Here is a 25,422-nt window from a genome sequence, read left to right on the forward strand (position 1 = left end):
GTGAACCATGAAAGTTAAATTCTGACATAAAATGCAGGTCTCCGAAATAAAGTTTGTAAAATGAAAGCAAAGGACAAAGCGACTCACAAAAATGGCTATTTATTATCAAAACATTATAAAACTCAAAATCCTCTTTGAAATATAACTTAGAAAAATAGACTGTCTCCCCAAAGTAGAGGTGAAGGCATTTTACCTTAGGGGTGTAGTACAACATACTTGAATAAAACAGCAAACAGACAGGAGCTCGTCCCCTAGGTCACAGAAGCTACTCCTAGGACTTCTTACAGAGACAACTTTAAACATCTGTTGTGGGCATGTACAGACACAAGGTTTCACATTTCAGCTTTCACACCATGAATCCTTACCAGCACCACTTAGGGAGCTTCCTCAGCCAGGGGCTCCGGGACTCAGGGGATGGCAGCCATCTGAACCCTCCGGGACTCCGGAGATGGCAGCCATCTGAACCCTCCGAGGGCCTCATGGCCTGGCAGTGCCCCAGTCACTCAACTCTGATTATAAGGTCAACACCCAAGCCTCGTGTTGGTCAGTTAAGGCCTCTTAACTTTTCCTGCTGGAAAACAGTTGAACATATCAGTTCACACCTCCTGGAAACCTTGCCCTAAGCTTTCTGGAACCCACTGGGGTGCTGGTGGGCAGGGGTGAGTCAGGTGTCTGGGTCAAGGAGTCAATTGTCCTGCACAGCACAACAATGGCCTCCGCTTCACCATGTGGCCCGTCCTTTGCAGCCTCACAAACCATTCTGACATGATGGAGGAAGGTGTCTGGCTGCTGGGCCCCCAGCCAGATGTCCTTAATGTACAGCGACACCAGGAATGCTGCGGGAGCTGGGGAGAGTTGGATAAGGCCATTAGGATGTGCACTTGCTCAGACGAGAACAAACCGCCCACCCACGATGCATAGGGCTTTGGACAGCTGCCAGATACACTATGCCAAACCTGGGGAAGCACAAGTGAGCTTGTGGATAAACAATGAATTTCCTCTTGTGCTACCCTTTCTCATCATTTTTCAGTTTACTTTCTTCTGATGATTGTGTATCGACCTTAAATACTCCAAGTCCCATCAAGGTCAGAGGCCCCATGCCCAGCGCCATCACTGACTTGGCATTTATCATCTCCAAGGGCATGTTTAGGGAAAGGTGAGGTTCACTCTGCTCCTTCTGCTCTCAGGTGAGGTCGCAGCTCGGCCTGCTGGCCTTTCCATTCTCCCAGATGGAAGACACAGCTGCCACTCCATCTCACAGCCACCACAGGGCAGGTCACTCATCCACTCACCTTTGCATCCAAGCCTCTGGATGCCAGCTGAATGCCAAGCATGAACTGCATGTGTGGGCATGTGCTCACGTGGGTATATCCATGTGGTCATTGTGCAACACAGCAATGTTTTGCTTGGGTGACTTATGGTCAAAACACCCTCTGCTCTGCAGGATGGAGTGTCCCTAAGGTGCTGAGGGGGTGCCTGTCATCATAAACACGAAGGAAGACCTGCTCTCCCTTTACATTCACTCTGTAACTCCCAGTCTTGCTGAGGGCCCAGCTAGAAATCAGAGTACCAACTTGAAGAACTTTCTAACCCACCCTCTCCCACCCGCACGTTTCTCTAGTTCTGACCAAAGAGCCCACATTACCTCGTTGGGTTTCATCCTTTTCGTTCAGATAGTCAAGGCACAGGGCCTCCACCGCTGGATGGAAAGGGTTGTCTATTCGGCCCTGGGCTACCAACAACTGCAGCATCACAGAGCTGAACTCGCAGGCCACATCCTCTGCAGGCTCTGCCAGGCCCTGGGTACTGCAGTGGTGACCATACAGCCTAAAGATGCCACTCTTCACAGCACTGTCCCTGAGAAGGTCAGCCACCACCGCTGGGTATGGCAAAATGTGTCTCTTGAGCCAGTCAAGGAGTCTTGTGGCCTCTGCCCTGCTGAGGGGGTGCTCAGCCAATGACTTCAGCATCCAATTGGCCACCAAGGAAACAGCAGCATGTGTAGAGCCCAGTGTTTTACTTCTGGGGGTAGCCTGTCCGACAGACTCCTGAGTGGGTCCAGGGATGGTCACAACTGGCCCCCAATGAGTCAGTGTGGCCCTCAGGAGGTCTTTGCATGTCTCCAAACTAGACGCTTCCCGCTCAGGCTCAGCAATCTCCTCCACCTCTCCATGCCTCTTCTTTCGGCCTCGTGGGCCTTTGGCATGGGCAGCTTTCACAGGCTTGTTCTTATCCTTGAGCATTTCTGTTAAAGACAGAGAGAAAAGGTGAGGCTAGGGTTGCCACATCCACACAGAGTGTGTGTGTGCGTGTGTGTGTGTGTGTGTGTGTGTGTGTGTGTGTGTGCGCGCGCGCGATGAGGGTGTTGGGGAACAAACTCCGGCCCTTTGACGGAACACTAAGCACTCTTTAGCTAACTTAGTATTTTGAGACAGGGTCTCTCAGAGGACCTGGGCTTACTCATCTGGCTGGACTGGCTGGCTGAGCCAACCCCAGGCATCTACCTGTCTCCATCTCCCCAGCATGGGGATTATAAACATGCTTTGCCATGGTCAGTTCTGTGAGTTCTGGAGAGCCCACTTATGTGTGTGTGACAGTGCTGTATAGGCTGCACTTCCTCCCAGGCCTTCCCAATCTGTTCTTCTGACTTCAGAGCAGAAAACAAGGTGAAAAGAAGCCACTCTCAGGTACCTCCCTTACAGGCGATCGAGTACCTCCTCACTCATATATTACTGTTTGGATCTCCTCCATCCCCCGAAGCCTTTGTGTTTTAGGCTTACTCCCAATGCAGCAGTGTTGAAGTGAATGGTTCAGGAAGGTCCTGATCTTGTGGGCGAAGGGATTAATACACTTATGCACTTATAGCTTAACAGGCTATGGGGAGATGTGGAAACATTGGAAAGTAGGTCACTGGCAGTGTACCTTTGAAGGTGTATCTGATCCCAGGTCCCTTTTTATCTTTTTAGGTATTTTGTCACAGTGCCATAAAGCTAACACATTTGGATACTGACATATCTAAAGGCAAAAAGGCCACCAGGCACTGGGGCTGAAACTCAAAGTCCCCACTTGGCTCTGTGCACGTCAGCTCTGAACTGTGGCTGAGGGAGGGCAGTGAGGAGGTCTAGAACTCACTCATGAGGTCCTTGACTTGGTGCTGCTCAATGACGGCTTTCAGGGCTCCTTGGAGCTTGGTGTCTCTTTCAATGAGGCTCCACTTATATAAGAGGACCAGCACGTCTGGGGTGGAAAGCGTCACCTCGTTCACAGTGAACCGGCCCATCTCCCTGAAGGTCTCTAGGACGGCGGCCCGATAAGTCAGCACAGACTCAAGTGTCCAGAAGAAGTTGATGAGCTGGGCGGAGGCCAAGGTGGGTCTGTTTGGAAGTCAAAGTTACAGACTGAGAAAAGCTGACCCTGTCCTGACTCAGGGTCAGGCTCAGGACAGTCAGGGCCACACAAACTACACTTCTTTTGAAGGCCAAACCAGTCAGGGAAGAGGAAAAGTGAGGCACTCTGGAGAGACCTGGAACCTGAGAAATCTCTTGGAAAGCTAAGCTAAATGGGGGAAGCCAAGAAGGAAGATGGGGGCTGGTCAGGGCCACGGGAGTGCCACACAACTCCACCCTGGGATGCTGAGTCCTCTGCAGCTCAGCAGGCCCTGGTCAGGACCACCTCACAGGAAAGCCTGAGTGGAGGAAGGACAGCTCTCCAGTCTTTTCATGTCATCTGCTACACACAAGGTTGGATGCTAAACCCTCATTCCCAAGGACCACGAGCTGTCGGGAGCAATGTGCCAGACAACCCCAAAGCAAGAGGTCTGGTTGCCAGGCAGTCTTAACTTAATTTGGGACAACTGAAACCAACTGCCCTGTTCTTATCAAAGAATGCCTCCATTCCGAGCCCCATTCTGTCCCCCGACACACGTCAACTCCCAACATGAGAAATCTAAGTACACGTTTTCTCCAACACTGACTCTGAGGAGAATTCAGCTCCCAGTGGAAACTAGCACCCGATTCAAAGAAGCTGCCAGGACTGATGAGCTCGAGGATCCATGTGCATCTCTGCAGGCTGAGAGGTGGTGAGGACTGGCTGAGGTAAGGTCACAGAAAACATGCTCTTCTGTGGAACCTCATTTGTTCAAGAATGTGGGGGTGTGGTGGGGGCGCCACCTAGATGTTTTTCCTGCTAAAATGCCTAGCATGATGCACTGTGGGCTCTACCAGTCTGCTAGGCTTTCAGGGCCTCCGTGAGAGCCGTGGAGACCGAAATGAAAATGAGGATGGAACCACGACACGTCCTGGTGCTGGTGCAGCACTCCGGCCCCATGCACGCACGGCTCAGGCTTCACCTGCCGGGTGCGGGAGAGGTGGTGACCACAGGTGACAGAGAGGAAGAAGCAGCAATGGCCACTACTGCCTCGACTTGCACAGCAGAGTACCTCACGACGGGCTCACCTCAGGTGCTTTGTAAGCGCGATGAGAACATACAGGAACTCGCTGACCATGTGCAATGCAAGCATCTTTTGGGACTCATGGGAGCCAGGCTGGCAAGGTGGCTGGCCGCCCTGCTCCGGTGCTTTGTTGCCCAGGTTGGTCACCCACAGGGTGTGCAGCAAGGAGATCACGTTGGAGAGCAGCCGAGTCTCCACAAATCTGAAAGCAAACATGGCAGCAGGGGAGCCAATTTGTGAAGCTGAGATGGGGGCCACAGAGAAGGCCAGAACGCCAGTGATAGCCCTGCCTTCAGTAGTCCGATCTGTTCATCCCTCACCACAAAGCACATGTGCTAAGTAAAAACAAGGTACCTGATGTAGGAATGCAGCATCAAGCCAGGATGAGGTCGCGAGACCACTTTCTAACCAGAAAACTGTCCCAAGTCCCTGAAGTACAGTAAGAACGGCACTGTGGATACAGTAGCAACTTGAGCTATAAATGAAGTTATTATGGGACAGGCTATTGGCCAATTATGCCTTAAAAAAAAAAAATCTGAAAGTCTTTAAGTTATTGATGTTGGAAGATAAGGTTTAAGCTGTTTCTTTCTTTTAGAAAGATTTTATTCTATTTGTCTTTTTGAGGTAAGGTCTGGCATGGTAGCCCAGACTGGCCTCGAACCCCCTGAAATCCTCTGACACAGCCTCCTGAGTGGCAGGATTACATGCACAAGTCATGAAGTCTGCACAAGAACCTTTAGAAAAGTATCTCTTGAATGCCAATGTCTGGCAGTGCTTATTCCCAGGTATGAACACCCAGTTTTTATATTAGGAGTAAAAGATCATTTAATCTAAGCTTTGGGCAAAAATAAATCAATGAAGGAGCATCTTCGGCAACACCACGCTTATGATGTAACAGTGCCACAAACCTCTTGCGGATGAGGTGCGGTACCCTAAGAAGTCATTTGGTGTGGTGGCAAATAGGATCTTAAGTACGCAGAGTTCCCAGGGCTGCAGCTTGCACATGTGCCCTGGAGTCAGCTTCTCAAAGAGCTGAAATTACTTTGGATAAGAACAAAAAGACCCAGTGGCCCTGGCATATTACAGGTGCCCTGTCACAGACAGAGCCCTCCTGACAGTGTGGCTGTGTCAGGGGCCCCAGCCTTCCACAGACTCACAGTGAGGGAGACGACAAGAAATGACAGACACCTTCTGTCCAATCCTCCACACTGTAGCACCGGCTCCTCCCTGCCCAATCCCCCACCCAGTGCTTAAGAACTCATCTACCTTCACTGGGCATTTCAACAAGCCTTTCAGAACCAGAGGCTCAGGTGACAGGATACTGTGTCAAGCCCTCTATAAAGCTGACCCCAGTGGATGAGTGTGATATAAAGACAGGAAGGCCAGTGGGGTTCTGCCAAAGCAGATGCTGCTGTGCTTCAATCCAAGGCAGACAAGAGACACTGAAAAGCAGGAGTTAATGGAAGAAAGGTCCTTTGGCTGTTACCAGGAGCTGGGCTGCAAGCTCACAGGAGTATCAGTAGGCCACCACTATTGATACTTAAATGCTTAGAGGTATCATGAACACATAGCTCATGCAAACAGTACATACCTGCTCTCAAGGATGTGTAAAATCCATGTTAAAAGGCTATAGTCACGGATGACTTCATAGGCAGATCTGGTGATGTGGGCAACATTCTGCAGAATTTCCAGAATCCAATTCTGCAAAGTCCCAAAAGTCACTCCTTAGTGGACAAACTTACTCAACTAAAAGTGAATCTTCCTTCCCACTGTTTTAACTTTTAATATGGTTTAGATAGGGACTCACACTGGTCCCAGACTCCTGAGGGCTGAGATCATAAGCACTAGCCACTAGGCCCAGCTCCAAAAGAGTGATTTCAAAATGCATCAGTATGCAAATGACAGAAGACAGACTCCCAGCAGTCAGCAGGCCTTGGAGAGAGCCTCACTTCTGATAATCCATCATGGAACTGACCCATAGCAGACATGCACCATGAAAACCACATAGCTCAGATACATGACAGTCCAGGTGGGACACAGTATAGACCCCAGAATTTCCAGCCCAGCTGTGACCTGCTGCCCCTGGGAGCCCATTTTGTCCTCTCCACTAAGAAGGGAGACCGTCAACACAGGACTGTCCTTAACTGCTTCTGAGCAGCTCAGAATTCTCTTACTATAAAAGTAAAGTTGCCATGCTCAAATTCCACTTATCACACTGTGTTTCTTAATCCTGACTGTTACCCCCACGTCTTACACAAGACAGAAATAAAATCTGGCCAGGCTAAGAATTAATCGAGGCACCTCAGTCTTTTCCCATTACTTCTTTCAGCAGCTTGTCTATTTATTTAGAAAACATAGAATCAGCTCTTGCTCCCGGACACAGTGAGGGGTCAGGGCAAACTCAGATTCCTGAGGGGTGAGGAAGGCAGTCCTAACTCTCAATTCTCCCCAAATCAAAGGCAAATTAAGAATTAAATCTTTAATTGAAATTCAGAGTGCCATTTTAAAGCTTTAGTGAAAACCGTAAACTGTCATTTAGTTAGATGACATTGACACTGGACAGTCAAAAAAGATGGATCCAGCCTGAGATAGCCCTCTGGAGCTTATACATCAGTGCATGGTGACAGGGGAAGGGACGCAAGAAGTTATGACCTCACAAAACAACCGAAGAGGCCGTGTGTCCGGTGCTTATACTTAGGGACTACATACAGTGGCAACTTTTGAAGAGTCAGCACAGGAAAGGCAGGAGGGACACTGCAAGTTCAAAGGCAGCCACATGAAAATCAGACTTCAGGCCAGCCAGGGCTACAAAGGGAGACCGTGTTCCAAAAACAGAAAGAATACATCGCAGAAGAATAATATAACTGATATGAACTAACAAAACTGAACACACAGTGTGACTGTCCACAGGCCAACATTTACTTATTTGGAACATGGTTCATCTTATGCATTCCAGGCTGGCCTTGAATCCTCCTGCCTCAGTCTGAGGGCTGGGATCCTTCTGCAAAGGTCTCCAGACACCACCTGAAAGCTGGGAGCTAGAGGGCTCCTGTCACTATGTGGTGCAATTTGCATCTTGGCTTTTTGGCCAACTCCACAGGCTTATGATCAGCAATCAGCACCTTTCCCTTGGTAAAATAAAGAGGCAGAGACCTTTCTTCCTATCACCAGGGGCATGGTAAGAAAGCCACAAAGAAAACTACCTGTCAGGGGACAGACAACTGGGAGGACCCCAGAGCACAGTCCGCTGTGCAGTGGACCCGAGGAACATGCTCACCTGAGCCACTTCGTCACACAAAGGGCTGCTGAAGAAAGACAGGATGATGTGGAGCACCCCTCTCCTGGAGCACAGCTCATAGCACTGCTTGTCTCTAATCCCCTGCCGCAGGATTCCCAACACCCATTCCTGCTCCGTTTTTTGCTAGGCCAGAAAAACAAGAAAGCACTGTTAGGTAAGTTACAGCCCTTTCGTTGGACACTCAAACACCACTGTTTCCAGGCGAGGGCAACAGCTCTGGCCTGACATCATTAAGAGTCTCATCCCATCCTTGATTCCATTATCAGCTCAGAAATCCAAGGGCAAGTCAAGTTAAACGCTGAGCCATGTGTAAGTGGTGGGAGTTTTACGGAAGGGTATGCAATACTTGGTCCAGGGACTCAGCAAGGAAATACACAGGGACGCTTAAGGAAGTTCGAGAAGTGCCAAGACACAGGAGCGTGTGTGTCTGGCTTTGGGGGCAGCACAAACGGTTCCTTCCTGTGACCTTGCTCTGCACCGTTTGTGCCATGGTGCTGGGGACAAAGGAGATGTAGCGGCAGAGCACTCCTGGTCAGGAGTCTCGGGGGCCCTGAGGACTTGGCAGCACTACCTGGAAGTCAGAGCTGTAGAAGAACTGGTAGAAGCCCGGCAGTTTGTCCATGTTCAAGTTGTCGTGGGAGAGCAGGAACTTGCTGATCTTCCAGTACATGTGCTCCTCTGAGAACACAGGCAGACAGTCACTCACAACCTTGTGGCACAGGCTGGCAAGGATATGAACTAGGGATCAAGCCCTACACAGCAGAGGTTCTGCTTCCTTCTCCTCATTACTAATCCCTACGAACCAGAATATGACTGGAAACCCAAGACCACTTCTGGTTTAGAAACCATTCCTGGACTTGGCCATCGACAAGAGCCCAGGGCCCACACTGCCTACTTTGAGTCTCTCCTAGAAAGGAGCTGGCCCAGGAGGGAGGCTCACTCAGACATCTGGCTCCAGAATATAAGGCAGGGATGGTACCCTCCCCCTCTCCCTGCTGCACTGTCAAAGTCCAGCTGAGGGGTCACTGGTCACCAACACATGACCTTCCTTGGCATGAGGATTGGTATGACAGCCATACCCAGGCACTATGGGCTCAATGGAGACTACAACCATGAACATCTGATCTCTGCTCTATTTTCTCCTAACAGCAAAGTGATAATTATTTAACTCCCTCCACAAGTTTCCAAGGCAGGGAAGGAAACCCATGTCACACAAGTTCTATGACAGATGAAAACCAGACCTGACTTCTAAGAGTAACTTGATTGTACACTTGACTACACACTAACTGACACACTATCTCTCCTGGGGGCCTCAGCTGGTGAGGAGGTGGGAGTCAGGTGGGGGCTGTTTTCTCAGCTGAGATTATGACCTTGCTAGACTAACAGAGCCCTGGGGTCCCCAATGGTACCAACCTTCTATTGGTTTTTCTCTGATTAACCCACCAGGGCCTTCTGGTGAATCGAGGCCTGTTACTTGTGTGTCCTTTCAGAGGTGGCCCTGTTCCCCATGAGCTGTGCTATAACATCCTGGGTTATCCAGCTGAGTCCCCGGAACCACACACACCACGGCCTCTGGTAAGCATGCTCAGTGAGTGATAGTGTCAGCAGAGCAGCTGTGAACTCAGATGCGTGTATGCTGTGCAGGCAACCTACAAGGCTTTGAAGTGCACGACTCCTGACGTCTCATAGCAGTCCTAGAGGCAGGGGGTGCTCTACAGTGAAGCCCCGTGGGACTGGCTCCACCAACCTTGGCTCTATGTTTCTCCTCCCCCGGAATCTACGTGGGTACCTGGTTTCAGGATCTGTAGCGCTGCCTTGGCAATGAAAAGAGCCACGGTAAAGGGGAGTCTCAGGTTTGGAGCTTTAATTCCATTACGGACAACATCCAACAGGTACAGAACCTGAACAGAGGGGAAAAAGATGAGCATTTTCAGAATGTGTCTGTTTGCTCACAGCTTTGCAGGGAGTGCCTGCTCCTGCTGGCCTGGGGACAAACAGGAAGCTATAGCAGGACACTGTGCGCCTTCCTCTTGGACTCCCTAAGGTCCAGTCTGCTCCTGTTCTGCTAGCACCATGGGGCGTGGGCTTCTGGGGTCAGATGGTGTGGGTAACAGCTGCCTTCACCACTGAGTTTAGTGAACATTCAACAGAAGGCCAACCATTGTGTCTAGCCACAAGAAAGCAGGGTGCAGGGGAAGCCTTCCCAGTGGGCCCTGGAGTTAGAAGGCAGGCTCCCAAGGTTGAGCTGGGCCTGAGCAGGGCCTCTCACTCACGCCTTTTCCATACTCTTCCTCCTGCCCCAAAGCCTCACCTGCACCTCCACAGATCTATCCAGTTCCTACTCACTTGGGACTGTTCCCGGAAGCGAGCCCCCTCCAGGTGTGAGTAGTAGGCTGCTAGGACAGAGTAGGCTGCAGCTCGCATCTGGGGGTCATGGCTGCTAAGGGCTGCGACAGTCAGACCCAGAGCATTTGAATCCAGAAATTTTCGACAATCCACCACAAACTCTACAGAAAGTAAATTATAGCATTAAACACATGATCCAAATTTCATGATTCTTGTACAACCTACAGGATTTCTTTTACTTCCCACCAATGCCAGCTGTTCGGGCTGGACACAGAAAACAAGCGTCTCTCTCTGACTGCTGAGACTGGACAAGAGTACATTCTCTTCGGTGGCAATGAGTACTGTTTCTACAACACTGGCCAGTTCTAAGCACAGATGCCTCAAAGCTGAGAAGAGCGAGGGCAACTCCAAGACTCACTGTGCAATCTCATGCGTGTGTGGCAGAATGGGACACCACGAGGGGCCTGCCGTCCAGGTCCTACCTTGTCTAGCCCTGGGCCTCTGTCCCACATAAAAGACTAGAAGGGACTGAAAGTTGGGAAACTCAGCCAGCAAACCAGTGGGATCTGGGCCCATTCTGTACACAAAGGACTCCCTACCTCCACTCTGAAGACAACCCTCCTTCCTTTATTCTTTAAACACACAACAAAACTCTCTGTAGAGGGTTCACCAGGCTTAAACAAAAGCAATGGTCAAAACGTCTGCTGGGGCTGGGGGCCTGGGCACAGCTCAGTGGCAGAGTACTTGTCTACCGCACACAAGGCCATGGGGGTTCCCAGCATTGACAGGATCAGGGACAGCCTGATGGCTGACATCCCTTTGCTCTATGTGAGGCCTCAAAGAGCAAGACAGTTGGATCACATACAGGGGAACCAATCCCGACAGCCCAAGGGCTTGACGCTCACCAACAGAACCGGTGTCTTGTCAGCTCCACTTTAATTGGAACTCAGGACTTTCCCCGAGGAACAATTCTGTCCAAGAACCTCAGAGAAGAGCTAGGTTTCCCTTGGTGAAAAAGAGTAACTTGGTGATGGTTCCCCATAAAGACGCTTTTTAGATTGAGTGGTCAGTGACCCGATCAGGAACTAACAGAAGAAAACGGAAATGAGTGTGTTCTATGAACACTCTTGGATACACTATCAATGTGATCAATTTAAAACTGGAGCAAAGATGGCATACGCTAAGACAAAGCCGGAGAGAATGAGGACCCAAGCAGCTTCTGGAGGAGGCTGCTGGGATGCTGGAGATGAAGTTGCTGTGGAATCATTCTTTTCATACACTGTGAATATGTATTACTCTCACTGGTTTAATAAAGAGCTGGCTGACCAACAGCTAGGCAGGAAGAGCTAAGTGAGAGAGCCAAACTGAGAGGATGCTGGGAAGAAGGTGGGACAAGAGAGTCACCGCCAGACGCAGAGGAAGTAGGACATGTACAAAATGAGGTCAGGAGCCACATGGCAACAAGTAAAAAAATAGGAATCGGTTAATTTAAGTTCTAAGAGCTAGTTAAAACCAAATCTAAGCTCTCGGCCGAGCATTTATACTTAACAGTAAGTCTGCATTGTCATTTGGGAGTGGCTGGTAGGACAGAGCTGAAAGTGCACTGCTAGGACCAGGATCAGAACAGGCCAGTGACTCAGAAGACTGCAAGAGAAACTACGGAAAGCCAGATACAGAGAAAACGATCTGAACCCAAACACAGAGGAAAAACATCGTCGGAAAGCTGCAACGGCAGTACTGAGCAGCAGGGCAACCTGCAGGCGGCCAGCAACCAGGGAGGCCTAAAAAGAACCTGGAGACGGGGGCCATGCTTCTCTCAAGCCAACCCCGCTGGACTGTCAGTGCAGGAACTCCAGCAGCACAAGTCAGAAACACAACTGAAAAACCGAAGTAAAAAGAGCAGTCATGAGGGTTATGGGTGACGAAGAAAAGGTTTAAGAAGAGCACAAAAGCCGAGCGTGCCGGCTGGTTTTATTAACCTGACACACGCTGAAGCCATCTGAGAGGAGGGACCCTCGAGTAAGATCGGGCTGCAGGCAGGCCTGTAGGCCATTTCTTAATGAGTGATGGATGGGGAGGGCCCAGCCCATGGTGGGTGGTGCCATCCCCTGACTGGCGGTCCTGGGTTCTATAAGAAAGCAGGCTGAACAAGCCATGGGAAGGAAGCCAGTAAGCAGCTCCCTTCCACGGCCTCTGCATCAGCTCCTGCCTCCAGGGTCCTGCCCTGCTTGAGTTCCTGTCCTGACTTCCTTCAGTGAAGGACTATGATCTGAAAGTATAAGCCAAATAAACCATTGCCTTCCCAACTTGCTTTTTGGTCATGGAGCTTCATCGCAGCAATTGAAACCCTAACAAGACACTCAACTCAGAAAGGAGAAATGGTCTATGCTCTGGTTAGCCTCTTACACATGCATGAAGCAAAGTCATCTGGCTGGAGAGTAAACTGTGATCAACTGCATGACATGAGCCCTAAGCAACCACACTCACCCTTAGCAAAGACAAAACTGAACCAAGCTATGATTTCATTACGTATACATGGTGGACATACTCCAACTAAACCAGACTCAAGTTCCTAAGTTGTAACTTAGCACATGCCGCTTAGGAGACCCCACTTGATGGTAAAGCACAGACTAGGAGCCAAGACTGGGAAAAGAGCAGTCAGGTGATTGTTCCAGTAACTTACAGACTCCATTTCACAATTTCTAACCACTCAAGAATTTGGATGTGGAAAAAGAACTAAAAAGCTTTTTAAAATCATCAAACTCTAGATAAAATGAATACTGCTCTGGAGAACAAATGTATTTAAAAGATAGTTACATAACAAATATTCATGAATAGAGTATGTTTGGGAGAGAGGACAGTCTAAACATTTAATTTACACTCAATGAGGAAAGCTAGAACTCTGATGGCTGGGATAATTTTAGTAACTACCAACATTCTAAGACAAATGAATTTTCCATGTGGCCATGAGGAGAAACCAACTTCCTATTTTGTGACTTTCTCGGCTACTCTATGGTCTTAGCTTCGTACTTATGGAAAAGAGCTGCCCTTGGGTGCTGAAAATATAACAGGTTATTGAAAAGTGGCTATAAATGCTATTCTGTTTTAAGAACCCTTTGAACAGGATTTTGACCTTCTAAAACCAGCTTTAAAATTCTGAGATGGCTTAGCCAGGACAAAGACTGAGGAAACATCAAAAGCACCCAGGTTTAGTGGACATTCGTGGTCCTGTGACTCTGCTCCAGGAGCACCAGGAAATGTGCCTCAGCCTCTTTTTATACGACATCCTCAGTCATGAACTGCAAAGGTTCTTCACAGAGAGCAGAGTCCCAGGTCTGGTGCGCTGGGCCCCAGGCAGTGGCACACAGCTCGCTCGCCCTGTGCCGGCTGCCTTGGCAGCTCCAGCTTGTCTAGCCCAAGAGCTGCTGTGGAAAAAGCATCTGTCACTGCCACTGGTAACAGCCTTGGCTGGCCCTGCTGCTTGGCTAAGCACTCAAAGTGGGCAGGTAGTGAGGTTAGGAAACAGGCTCCCATTCTCCACAAAGGGCCGGAAGTGGGGCAGTAGGACTGGAGAATCACAGGCCTGACTCAGGACAAGGTCAGCAATACCTGGCCATGGCAATACCTGGCCACGGTGGAAGCACAGACTGCTGGGGCCAGGAGCTCGTGTACACACACACACACACACACACACACACACACACACACACACACATTTTTTTTAAATAAATAAAAAGCCATGCCTAGAAGTCAGATGCAGAAATTTTTTACTGTGTGCCTTAAAGTTTTAATTTTATATCATCTAAATTTTAAAATTTGAATGCATAATCCAACACTAAAAATAATTAAATTCTCAATTCTGGGAAAAAAGAACAATATCCCTTGTTCTTCCAACAAAAACAAGGTCTTAAGTATAGCTAAGACCTTGACTGTAACATTAAAGAAACCCATGGGCAGGCAAGATGGCCTGGAGGATGAAGGCACTCGCTGTAGAGCCTGGCAACTTGGATTTGATGACTGGATTCACACTAAAGCCCCAAACCATCCCCTTAAAGTTGTCCTCTGCCCTCCACGTGTGTGCTGTGGCACGTGTGCACAACATCCCATGCACAATAATGACCAATTACAAAACAAACCAACAAACCAAATATTATGACTGAAAGGGAGAGAAAGCAGATCGGCTCAGGGCTCTAGGTCCAAGGAATGATAAGGTGGACTGTGCCCCTATGCCCCTAGCAACATATTCCTAACAAACAAAACCCTGGAAGAATAGTTTTCTGACCCGGGACTGACCTGGGAGCCATGAAACCAATTAACAGCAATCTGACTGCAGAAGGCTGGCACACTCACCTGGCCTGGTCAATTCCCCAAAGAGATGGAGAAGAAAGCAGGGGTCATAGAGGCTGTCGAGGTCCACTCTTACAGTCTTGTCCTTAAACATCAGTGGCTCTCCTGCGTCCTGAAACAGCCCAAGCCAACAACATGCTCATGGATGCTGACCATTTGAATGCTGACCCCACTGTCAGAGATCATAAGCCTAAGCAGTTCTACAACAAGCAGAGTTTTCAGGAAACTGATCTTTGAGACTTACTTCAAGACAAGCTTGGGGGGGCGGGGGGTAATACAGAACAAAACCGTGTGACCAGTGTGGTCCAGCTTCGGTATGGACACTGGAGGTCCAGTCTGCACCTCTGGACAAAATTGGAGTGGTAACAGGGAAGGGATAAGAGCAGCACCACACCTCAGTGGGCAGCAGCCTCCGGTCCTGTGGGAAGTGCAGGATGGTCTGCATCATCCGTTCTGGGTCCAGCAGGCGGAGGATGTCCCCAACGCTTGGCTGCTGCCACAGCGACTTGCCTAGGCTTCGGCATGTCTTGTGATGTTCCACAGCTGCTGGGCCCCACAACAGAACTCTAGAGTCACAGAGGAGAGCAGACTGGTCACAGGACCCACCAGAAACAGAACTGATAACCACAACCCCAACACCAAGACCCAAGTGCCACTCGGGGTAAGCATGCACACTCGATCACTTAATCCTTAAAACGCCTCTGAAATGGACATGGTGAGGGTGCGGCTGAGGTGTGGGGGTTCAGTGGGTGATGGCAGCACAAGTCAGCACCCACACACTACTCTTGGGGTATGTGGCCAGACTCGGAGTCTGTCGCATGCACTAATTCACGGAATCGGTGTGATGACCCCACAGCTTATACTGCCTCCTTCTGTGCAATGTGGAGAAGAGGTACTGAGGGCCAGGGAAGCCGCAGGGCCACTCGCTTGCCCGCTGGGGAGCAGCAGAGCAGAGGTTCCACATGACGGGGTGTGGCTCCAGCAGGCTAAAGCAGCTAGCTTCAGGATGTTGACCCCAGGCTGCCCACAGGAGGAACCAGCCCATCAGGACCAATGCACAAGTCTTTAGTTAGCCCTGCCTGGAGAACCCACTCTGTGCAGCCCAGTACTCTCCTGCAGCTGCCCACTGAGGCCCACAGGACATGGCAACTACTAGAGTGTGGGTCTGGTTCCTGCCAACACTTCTGTGAAGGCTCTGTTCTTGACTTCGAAGTGTGCACCGTGGCACGAACATGCTATGCATATGCCTACATTTATACAAAATAAGGAATATATATGTTGATAATAGTTTAAGACAACAACAGAAAGGAATGAGATGTCTCGGATCTAGAGCTCCCTGGAGAGGGTCTATGTCACTGGGCCAAGTGTCCCCACTGTCCTTTTGTTCATGACCACCTGTCAAGCCAACACTCACCTGAAGCTGATGAGGCTGAGGTGGTTCTGTTCATATGCGCGAAGGAGAAGTAAAATCTTCTGGTCTAGAAGACAAAGGAAGGCCACTTGCAGGAAACTGAACCCTCAAATACACAAGAGGGTACACCCACGAACCCCACCCACATAGCCTGGCCATCAGGTCCTCCTCACCCAAGACACTGAGGGTGGCGCTGTAGGTCCCAAGAAGCACGGCAAAGTGGCTGCTCTCACAGACGGAAGGGCACATCCTCACCACTGTGGACATCAGGTCCACCAGGGTTTCTGGAGGACACACGGACATAAGCACTAAGGAGACACCTTCTCAGACAGTGGGGGAGGGTGCACTGCCTGGGCCTGGAAGCTGGCACTCTCCTTCCAGAGGAAGCCTAGATGGGGCCTCCATCCAGTCTCCGCCCCAGGATCGCACGCATTCTTGTAATAAATACATCTTCAGAATCACCATCCCTCTAGGGCTTCACAGGGCTTCGGCTCGGGGTCTACCTACCCGTTCCCCACATTTTAAAAAACCTCAGATTTTAGAACCTAAGCACACTCCAGTTATGCCGACACAATCTCCAGCAAATATACTCCTGCCTGCACAAGGTGTGGAGCCCACTGTACTTTTTAACTCCCTGCACCAATAATTTGCATCTAACAGTTTCGTCTTTAACCAGGCTGTTTAGGACAGACAGACCCTGTTAATGCTCACCTTGTCTCTAAACTGCTGCTTGGAGTGGGCAGGAGCGCTCAGACTGTGTCCTGACATTCCAAGCAGTCTACACTGCACTCTGCATGCTGACGGAGGTGGAGACACAGTGTAAACCTGGCTGGAGAAACTTCTACAGCACCACCAACAAAGTTCTAGCTCTTTCTGCTTTCATTCAACGCTCCCTGCAAGACCCATGGGGGCTCCACTCCTCTCCGGGCAAATGTCCACACTTACTTTCCCATCCCTCTCCTAACTCCCAGACTATTAACACCAGCTCCAGACAGGGCCACATGAGCCCCCACAGAATCTCTGTACACCAGACAAAGCCTTCAAAACCGGGGGCAACTTCGGTGTCACTTGTCAGACAGAGGAGCATGTCTGGCCCCTGGATTTGATAGACACAGATTCCAGTGCTGCACTCTGAAAACGAATGGTGCATGGCTAGCCGAAGAAACTAGAAGACAGCAGCTGCCAGTGAGCTGGGAGGGCAGAGTGTGGAGCACCTTGAACTCGACTGTCCAGGTTTTCCTGTTCTTCCGACGTCAGCATGGTTGGCAAGAACAGAGAATGCTGGGTGAGCATCATGTGGACCACTGGAAGCTGGACAAGTTTTGTGTGCACAGAGCTTTCGGGACTATACAGGAGCTTCATGGCATCGAGCAGAGTCTTCAAAAAGGTGAGGTCCTGGTACCGAAATCTGGAGGACACGCCAAAGGGAAAAAGTGTCAGGAAGGGAAGTTAATTTTTTAAAGAAATAACATTTGTTCTTAGAATTCCAAAAATACAAAGCTGACAATTTTACAGTGGCTATGTATACATTCATCACCTGGTTCTGATCCTATCTGTCCACCATGACATAGACATCACTGAACGGGCTGACACAGACAAGACGGCTACATCACTCGCTACACAGCCTCGTGTGGGATCACTATCATATAAAGGGTGGTCTTTGACCAAACCATCTTCTGTGGCACATGGCTGAACTTTCTCTGTGGCACAGCTATCAAAAAGAACGTTCTGTTTAGCTGAATCGGCAGGCAGAAGCCTGAGTGTGAGGGCAGCACTCTGCAGTGGGCCCTACCAGGTCAGCCTCCCTGGGTCCTTTGGCCATTTGAACTACACCAAGCTCTTTGTCTTAAATCCCTTCAAACCCACTAAAGGGAGAGGTCTAGGAGAAATTCTTATAGCTCTCTCTCTGTCAGCTTAGGATGTCCCTAGACTTGTCATGAAGAAACAGGAAGCACTGTGCAGCACCAGGAGAGTGGGGCTGTGCAGGGGAGAGTGGGGCTGGGCGGGGGCTGTGTAGGGGAGAGTGGGGCTGGGCAGGGCTGTGTAGGGGAGAGTGGTGGGTAGGCTTGAAACAAAAGTGGTATGGTGGTACACACCTGTAATCCCAGCACTTGGGAAGAAGGCTCAGAGTTGGAGGAAGCTTGGACTGCATAGAGAGACGGTCTCAAAAGGTCAAAAAAAACCCCAAACAAACAAATAAGAGAAGAAGAAAAAGAAGAGGGGGCTGGAGAGATGGCTCAGTGGTTAAGAGCACTGGCTGCTCTTCCAGAGAACTTGGGTGGCTCACAACCATCTGTAATGGGATCCAATGCCCTCCTCTGCTAAGTAGAGGAACATGCAGACAGAGAACTCAAATACATACAAACATAAATAAATAACTCTTGGAAAAAAAAAGAAGAAAGAATAATGATGGCAGTATTGAACCTGGAACCACCCCTTACTTCTTTCTTCTGCGTGTCATTTTCTCTGGATGTTGGACATCACAAATAACCAGGAACGGAAGATTATAGGCACCATACATCATTTCATGATTCTCTGCACACCCAAACTAGAGTGTGACCACAGCAAATGCGAGCGAGGTCACATTAATGCACACATTCCCAAGTGTGCAGATCCTCCACCAGCACTCTATGTAACATGGGGGAGTCACGGCAGGGGTATAAAGGTAGGGAGGGTTCAGGGAATAGCCTAGATGTCCTCCAGCAGGGACCTGCTAAATAAACTGCTGTACACTCTAAAGACGGAATTCTATCCAGTAGTGAAAATGGATGACTTTTAGTCTGTATGTTTTAAGTTAGAAACACCTGAGTAAAAAGAAAGACCAAAGACAAAGACTGATAGGAATGTTCAAAGTGTCAAACCCATGCAATAACACATCATGCCGTGGATACACTCTGCACGCAGAGGCTGGTGGCCACAGCTCAGTAGTGTAAAACACTTGCCTAGCATTTGTAAGGCCCTAGCTAGGTCAATCCCCAGCACTGAAAAAACAAAACTACAAGATAAACAGAGCCCTGGAGGATGACAAATGCATGGCTGGGCACAGAGGGGAGACAAGGATCCATTAGGAATAATACAGGAAACTGTGACATTCATCACGTTTGAGGACAGCTATCATCTCTACACTTCAAATTTTCATTTTTACTTTGTGAGTGTGTGTGTGTGTGTGTGTGTGTGCACACACGCGCGCGCATCACAGCATGCATATGGAGATCAGACCAAGTGAGTCCTGGGCCAGAATCAAACTCCGATTGTCACCCTTGGCAGCAAGCACCTTTATCCACTGAACCATCTCACCAGACTATTTGGTTTTCTTGAGATAAAGTCTCATGCAGCCCAGGCTAGCCTTGAACTTGCTATGGAGCGGAAGAATGATTCTGAAATTCCTCCCAAGTGCTGCATTACAGATATACGCACTATCACACCATTTCCATGTTTGGGTGTTTGAGGTGATTTTCTTCTCTGTAGACAAGGCTGACAGCTGCGCTGTGACTGGTACTCTAATGACGAGCTAAAGAGACCTGCATGGTTGGAGCACCACGTCTTTAGAAGTGGCACCAAGAAAATCAAATCAACTTACTTGAGTCCTGTCTTCACAAACTGCTGCCAGTCACCAGGGTCAACCTCTTTAAGCTCATGCTAGAAAAAAGCAAGCAAAAGTGCACGAGAAACATGTCAGTGAGCTGAACACACTGAGGCTGCCCAGTTTCGGGGGCAGCAGAACTAGCTCCAGTTCTCTCTGACTTTCTGAAGCAGGGTTACCGAGAGCCTGCCGTCCTTCCTACTCAGTCTGTCATCCCCCTGCAGCTGCTCCATTCACCTACTGCAGTCCCTGCTGACACAGGGGCAGAGACAGGCCAAAGATCTTACAACAAAGATTGTCAACTTACAGCAAACAGAAACAAAGTACCCAAACACACCCGCTTCGTTTGAGACGGGGTCCCATGTAGGCAGCCTTGAACTAACTGGAGATGACCTGGCCCTACTTCCTGAGTGCTAGGATTACAGGTCTGAGCTACCATTCCATTTATTCGGTGCTGGTGATGGAACCCAGGGTTTTGTGCATGCTGAGCAAGGGCTCTACCCACTGAGCACAACCCCTTGTTTTGTTATCTTAAAAAAAGTAGTACTGAAATTTTATTAGCACACCCATGCACACCAAACATGCAAAGGGACATTTCCCGAGTGGTCCTGTTGTTTCCAGGCCTGCCTTTTCAGACAGCACTGGTAGATTTGCAATTAGCCTTTTCCTTAGGAACCAGTGCAGAATACTCAGAGGACATGCTCAACCACCCCAGGAAACAGTGTACCAAGGGAACATGAGGCACAACACTGGCCCTGGGGCACAGCTAAGCACAGGTCACTCATGTCACTGCTCCCACCAGGCCAGCCATGCACGGAGACCTCAGTGCCAAAGACGGCCAAGAAAATCACTTGCTCTTTCGGGGATTCACCAGGATGAAACTGATCACATGTACAGAGGACTGTGGCAGTCAGTACTGAGCCTCACAGGGCCTAGAATAATCTAGAAGACAAAAACCTCTGCACTGTCTGTAAGGGAGTGTCTAACACTTAAAACTCAGTTCTATCTCAATACTTGCATGCAGAGATCTACCATCTCTAGGATATTCATGCACCAGATATGGTGGAATGGCCTTGCCATGTTTGCTTATTTTCACATTGCCGGTCTTCCTGGGGCTGGTGGTAGGGTACTATGGATAGAGTAGGGACCTACAGGTGCTAAGCCAGCACTCCACCACTCAGCTACACCCCAGCTCTGCACTGCTGATTTCTGTAGTTGGTATGTTTGTTAGCTTTATAATCACAAAACCCAGTAAATTTACATTGTCATGGTAGTGGAGGGAAGGGTGATAGACATCATACATGGAATACTACTAAGCAACAAAAACCCAGGTACTCGCTGGGCAGTGGTAGCACACGCCTTTAATCCCAGCACTTGGGAGGCAGAGGCAGGCGGATCTTTGTGAGTTCAAGGCCAGCCTGGTCTACAGAGGAGAGCCAGGACAGGCACCAAAACTACACAGAGAAACCCTGTCTCAAAACAAACAAACAAACAAAAAACCAGTTACTCCTTCCCATATCTGTAAAGTACTACTTAACCAAGAAAAGAAACACTGAAGGGTACACACTGAAGTCACGCCATGTTAGGTTCCCATTACTTTAAATTCACAAACTGTGACACAACAAATTAAGCCTGAAAGTACAGGATGTTAAGTTCATATAAATGTACATATATAATCACTTCGTGATTCATAATGAACTCACAAATAAAAACACCAAGCAGCTAGAGTATGGTAGCCACTCAAACCCTTATCCAGTCCCAAGCTCTACACATCTCAATGTACCTCTGAAGCAGTACAGCTTCCATTGGGGTTTACAATCAACAAGTGTATGGTGCATGCCTGGAAGCTATACGGACGGCATGCCTTTGGGGCTACTACTAACTTTTAGGATACTATTTCTATATGGAAACATAACATTTTAAAAGGGGTACTTTAATAGAAGGGAATAAACGTGGACCATTTCTCAACTTTATAACCACCACCAAGCTGCAGACAGACAGATGGCTTACTGAACCCAGTGCTTAAGAAACTAGGGATGGAAAGCCTATAGGCCATCACAAGCCAACTAACTGCTCAATCCACCTTTTCAAAAGGTCCTAAAATCAGCTGTAGGGAAAAAGGCACCATGAAGTAAGAATGACAGATTTCTGACTGGAAACAAAGTAATCCAGCAGATAGGAAGGTGGTATTATAAAATAGTTTAGAAAAAACTAAACTGTCCGCTTGAATTTTAAACCTAGTGAAACTTTTCCCAACTCATCCTCTGCGGCCTGCCTTACCCAACACAGAGCATCACAGAAAAGATAAATCCAACACACTATGCCTTATGCACAAAGGAGCAAAAACCCCTAGCGAAATTTATTAGCAAATCAAATCCAACAACATAAAGCAAGGCTAATATGCTATGATCAAGTAGTTTATTCCAAGAATACAAGGCTGGTTTAGCATTAACTAATAAAATTCACCCTATTAACAGACTAATCAAAAAACAGACATGGGCTGGAGAGATGGCTCAGAGATTAAGAACACAGACTGCTCTTCCAGAGGTCCTGAGTTCAATTCCCAGCACCCACATGGTGGCTTACAACCATCTGTAATGAGATCTAGCGCCCTCTTCTGTATACATAATAAATAAATAAATCTTTAAAAAAACAAAACAAAACAACAAAAAACCCCAGACTTTCTGTAACATCTCAGTAGATGAAAAAGAATCTGATAAAATCCAACATCCATTCCTGACAAAAGACGGCTTACAAGTTCAGAGCCCTCCCACCAACTCTGCCCCGGACGTCAGCCCTCCTTTCCTCTGAGGCCTCCTTCACACACACAGTTTGGCTTCTCTGGCTCCACGCCCCTCGGCGTGTGCAGGGTCTCTACGGAGAGTCACTCACCAACAACCGGCTTACTCGGAGCAGCACCGGCTTCTCTTGTTCCCGGGGGTTCTCATCTCCTGGCTCCCTGCCACTGAAGGACACGGCCAGCCACTGCATACAGGACCCCAGAAGGGTCTTCCTCCAGGCCCTCAGCTCTTCTGCTGACCCCGCCAAGGCTTCTGAGACAGAGTCGGCCATGATCCAACTGCAGCAGGAGACAGGTGGCGGCAGGGTTACGCTGCTGAGGGCTGTCTGCCTACTCTCGGGGCCACTGCGACTTCACATCACACTGTCAGTGGGCTCAGCACACCAGAGAAAGGACAGTCTCCCCAGACCCAGACTCATGGTGTGTGTGTGTGTGTGTGTGTGTGTGTGTGTGTGTGTGTGTGTGTGTGTGAGAGAGAGAGAGAGAGAGAGAGAGAGAGAGAGAGAGAGAGACTGAGAGATTGAGAGATTGATTCACCAGGTATAGAATACTGGGTTGGCAGTTATTATCTTTTTTTTTTTTTTTTAAATTTTTAAATGTAATTTATTTATTGGTTCTTGGGGAATTTGACATCATGCACCCCTAATTTCGCTCACCTCCTGGTCCCCCCATATACTCCTCTCACCCCTGCAGTTCCCCCCAAGAGAAAATTAAAAAAAAAAAATCAAAACAAAACAAGCAAGCAAGCAAGCAAACAAAAACAAGAAGCAAACGAGCAAATCCCTCTTTCTTCTCCTCCTGTCCGGCCTCTCCAAAGCCCTCTTTGTCGTCCTGGAGGCCCTGGGAGCTGTGGTGTGTCACACAGTATGCCCTTCTGTTCTATCAGTTTACCAGCAAATGTTCATTGCAATGAGTCACTGGACTTCTCCAGACTCACTCTTAACCAGGGTCTCCCCACCTCGGATCTAGTGACATACAGAGCCTGGTGCTTTCTTTGGAAGGCTGTTCTATCAGCAGTTAGTGGCACTCTGTCCCCTCGACCCTCTGGAGACCAGAGAGCACACCCCCTCACCTAAGTGAGACACTGCAAAACCACGCCTGGGGGAAGCCACTCTAGCAGAGCGCTGCTCTCAGGCATCAGCCCAGCCATCCGCACGCAGAGATGCACTTCTCCAGCCATAATGGCTGCCCCAGTCAGACTGTTGTTCCATCTACCAGCACAACAGGAGGACACACTTTTCGTTAACCGTTTTATACATACCAAAGAGAAAAGTGACACTAACAAGGGAGAAACCACCCCATGGCTTTGGCTGTCATACCTCCTGTGACTACTCAGAGTCCGAAGCAAGCTGGGTAAATGGTCCATGAGAACATGCAGATCTTTGGTTCTTGCAAATGGAACGAGCTGAGCCAGGGACTCCAGATGCAGCTCATGTTTGGAGAGTCCATCAATATGAAACAACCTGTCTCGCACTTGTCTCCATAGGGCCCTCAAGACAGGAGTGACAGCAGAATGCACTAGGCAGACACAAAGCAGAGGTTACTGTGCACAATGCAGGGCACCTATGGACACGTGGTTGCCTGCGGGGAACCTCCCATTAGGAAGCACTGTCAATAACACAGCACAAAGCAATGGGGAATCACCTTGTGGAGGTGACTGGTGCCAGACCTGAGGCTCAGCAGGGGGAGAGAATTGGATTCAGACTGCTTGGACTCAGTATGAACTTACCAACAACTTTCCTGAAGGAGAGGACAGTGTAATGGGACAAAGGATGGCTTAGCCCCTCAGTTACTTCTGCTCAATCAGAAACAGCCAGAACACCCCAATTACTGCCCGCCCTACCCTGCCTTTCTAATTAGGAATGGCTAGGCCCCTGGAGCTACACCTCAGTTCCTAAGGTCAAGAGACAAGAGAAGCTTTCTGATCCTCAAGAGAAATAAGGAGGTACAGAACGGTACCATGCCCCAGAACACAAGTGACAGGGTTTAAGATGGTAAGCCATTCCGCCTTCCAGGCAGAAACTCCTTGCTGCTCCTTCCATACCTCCTGATGGCCGCACGAAGCATCCTTGTGTCCTGTGCTGGAGATACACATGGATAAGGGGGAGGAAGTCGTCCAGGTGCTCCTGCAGCAGCCCCACACCAGGCTGCCCACACCACAGCTCAAACTTTAGCAGGTGGGTGCTGCTGTGCCGCAGGAGCAGGCTAGCAATACCCAGGGCTGCCTCTGTCCGTCGGAGCAAGCAGTACTCAAGCAGGTCGGCTGGGACCGCAGGGGCCAGCACAGGGTCTCTCTGCAGAGTCTGAAGGAATACAGTGTCCAGCTCATGCTCAGCCAGAATGGGGAGCAGAGCCCCCAGGCCTCGAACATACTCGGCCCACCAGAGGAGCTCACTGCTCTGCAGCTGATCCTGGGGGCTGCTCGCCAGCAGCTGTACCAGTGTCTTTCCAAGACTGCTCAGCTGCCTCTCCTTTCCTGGAGACTGCATGGCTTGCTGGGCCAGCAGGTGGGCCTCTGGCAAGCCCAGCAGGGCCAGGGTGACCTCTCGGATCTGGACACTTTCCATGTACGGATGCAGCTCCCGCAGGGCCTCCAACTGAGGCAGGGTCTTGGGTGCTGTGGCAGATGTCACAGTCCTGGTGCGCAGCTCTCTCAACATACTTTGGGTGATGGCTTCTGAGTACTTCGCCAGGAGGTCCAACCGGCCCAGTTTATGGAGAATGGGGGAACTTGCCACCAGTAGCTGAAGGACACCAGCACTGAAGTGGGCCGCTAGGAGCTTCACAAGGATGGGGCTAAGCGTGTGTGGAGGCAAAGCCTTCTGCTCCAGGGCCAGAAACCAACTCTCCAGTGTGGGGTGTCTAAGGACGGCCACCAGCAGCTCCTCAGTTGTCTGAAAAACGAGGTCAGGAGCACACTTCATGTGTGACACAGGGCAGAGAAGGCCACAGCTACCTGAGAGCACTCTGTGTCCACAGGGAACAGCAGGGACCTTCGCAAACCCGCTCTGTCTTAGCCCCAAGCTTGGATACCACTCTCGGGCAAGCCTGCAGTGTCCTGCCACACATGTGCTACAGAAGGGCCTGTCAGCACAGGACACAGCTACTTGACCCTGACCCTGACCCCTCAAGAGGTTCAAATAAGAGCCCTGGGCTGGCAGGACTGGAAAGACAGAACCCAGACTAA

At 49.5% G+C, this 25,422-nt stretch overlaps 1 protein-coding gene across 1 annotated transcript in view; it reads right to left on the reverse strand.

Annotated features, from left to right (window-relative positions):
- Positions 1-83: 83 nt before the first annotated feature.
- The window catches only part of Urb1 (URB1 ribosome biogenesis homolog), a 59,006-nt gene continuing 33,667 nt past the window's right edge, over positions 84-25,422 (reverse strand). Inside the window, exons 22-39 of the mRNA XM_036203290.1 lie at positions 24,280-25,129; positions 23,555-23,753; positions 22,328-22,514; positions 19,433-19,491; positions 17,067-17,260; positions 16,026-16,136; positions 15,856-15,919; positions 14,836-15,007; positions 14,445-14,553; positions 10,095-10,255; positions 9,538-9,649; positions 8,320-8,426; positions 7,728-7,871; positions 6,042-6,151; positions 4,455-4,652; positions 3,133-3,374; positions 1,646-2,245; positions 84-845 (exon numbers count right to left, since the gene is read on the reverse strand). Of these exons, the coding sequence (XP_036059183.1) occupies positions 592-845; positions 1,646-2,245; positions 3,133-3,374; positions 4,455-4,652; positions 6,042-6,151; positions 7,728-7,871; positions 8,320-8,426; positions 9,538-9,649; positions 10,095-10,255; positions 14,445-14,553; positions 14,836-15,007; positions 15,856-15,919; positions 16,026-16,136; positions 17,067-17,260; positions 19,433-19,491; positions 22,328-22,514; positions 23,555-23,753; positions 24,280-25,129 (3,873 nt within the window). The 3' untranslated portion in view covers positions 84-591. The remainder of the gene's footprint in view (positions 846-1,645; positions 2,246-3,132; positions 3,375-4,454; positions 4,653-6,041; positions 6,152-7,727; positions 7,872-8,319; positions 8,427-9,537; positions 9,650-10,094; positions 10,256-14,444; positions 14,554-14,835; positions 15,008-15,855; positions 15,920-16,025; positions 16,137-17,066; positions 17,261-19,432; positions 19,492-22,327; positions 22,515-23,554; positions 23,754-24,279; positions 25,130-25,422) is intronic.

This window comes from Onychomys torridus, chromosome 12 (assembly GCF_903995425.1).
Source record: "Onychomys torridus chromosome 12, mOncTor1.1, whole genome shotgun sequence".
NCBI classification, from domain to species: domain Eukaryota; kingdom Metazoa; phylum Chordata; class Mammalia; order Rodentia; family Cricetidae; genus Onychomys; species Onychomys torridus.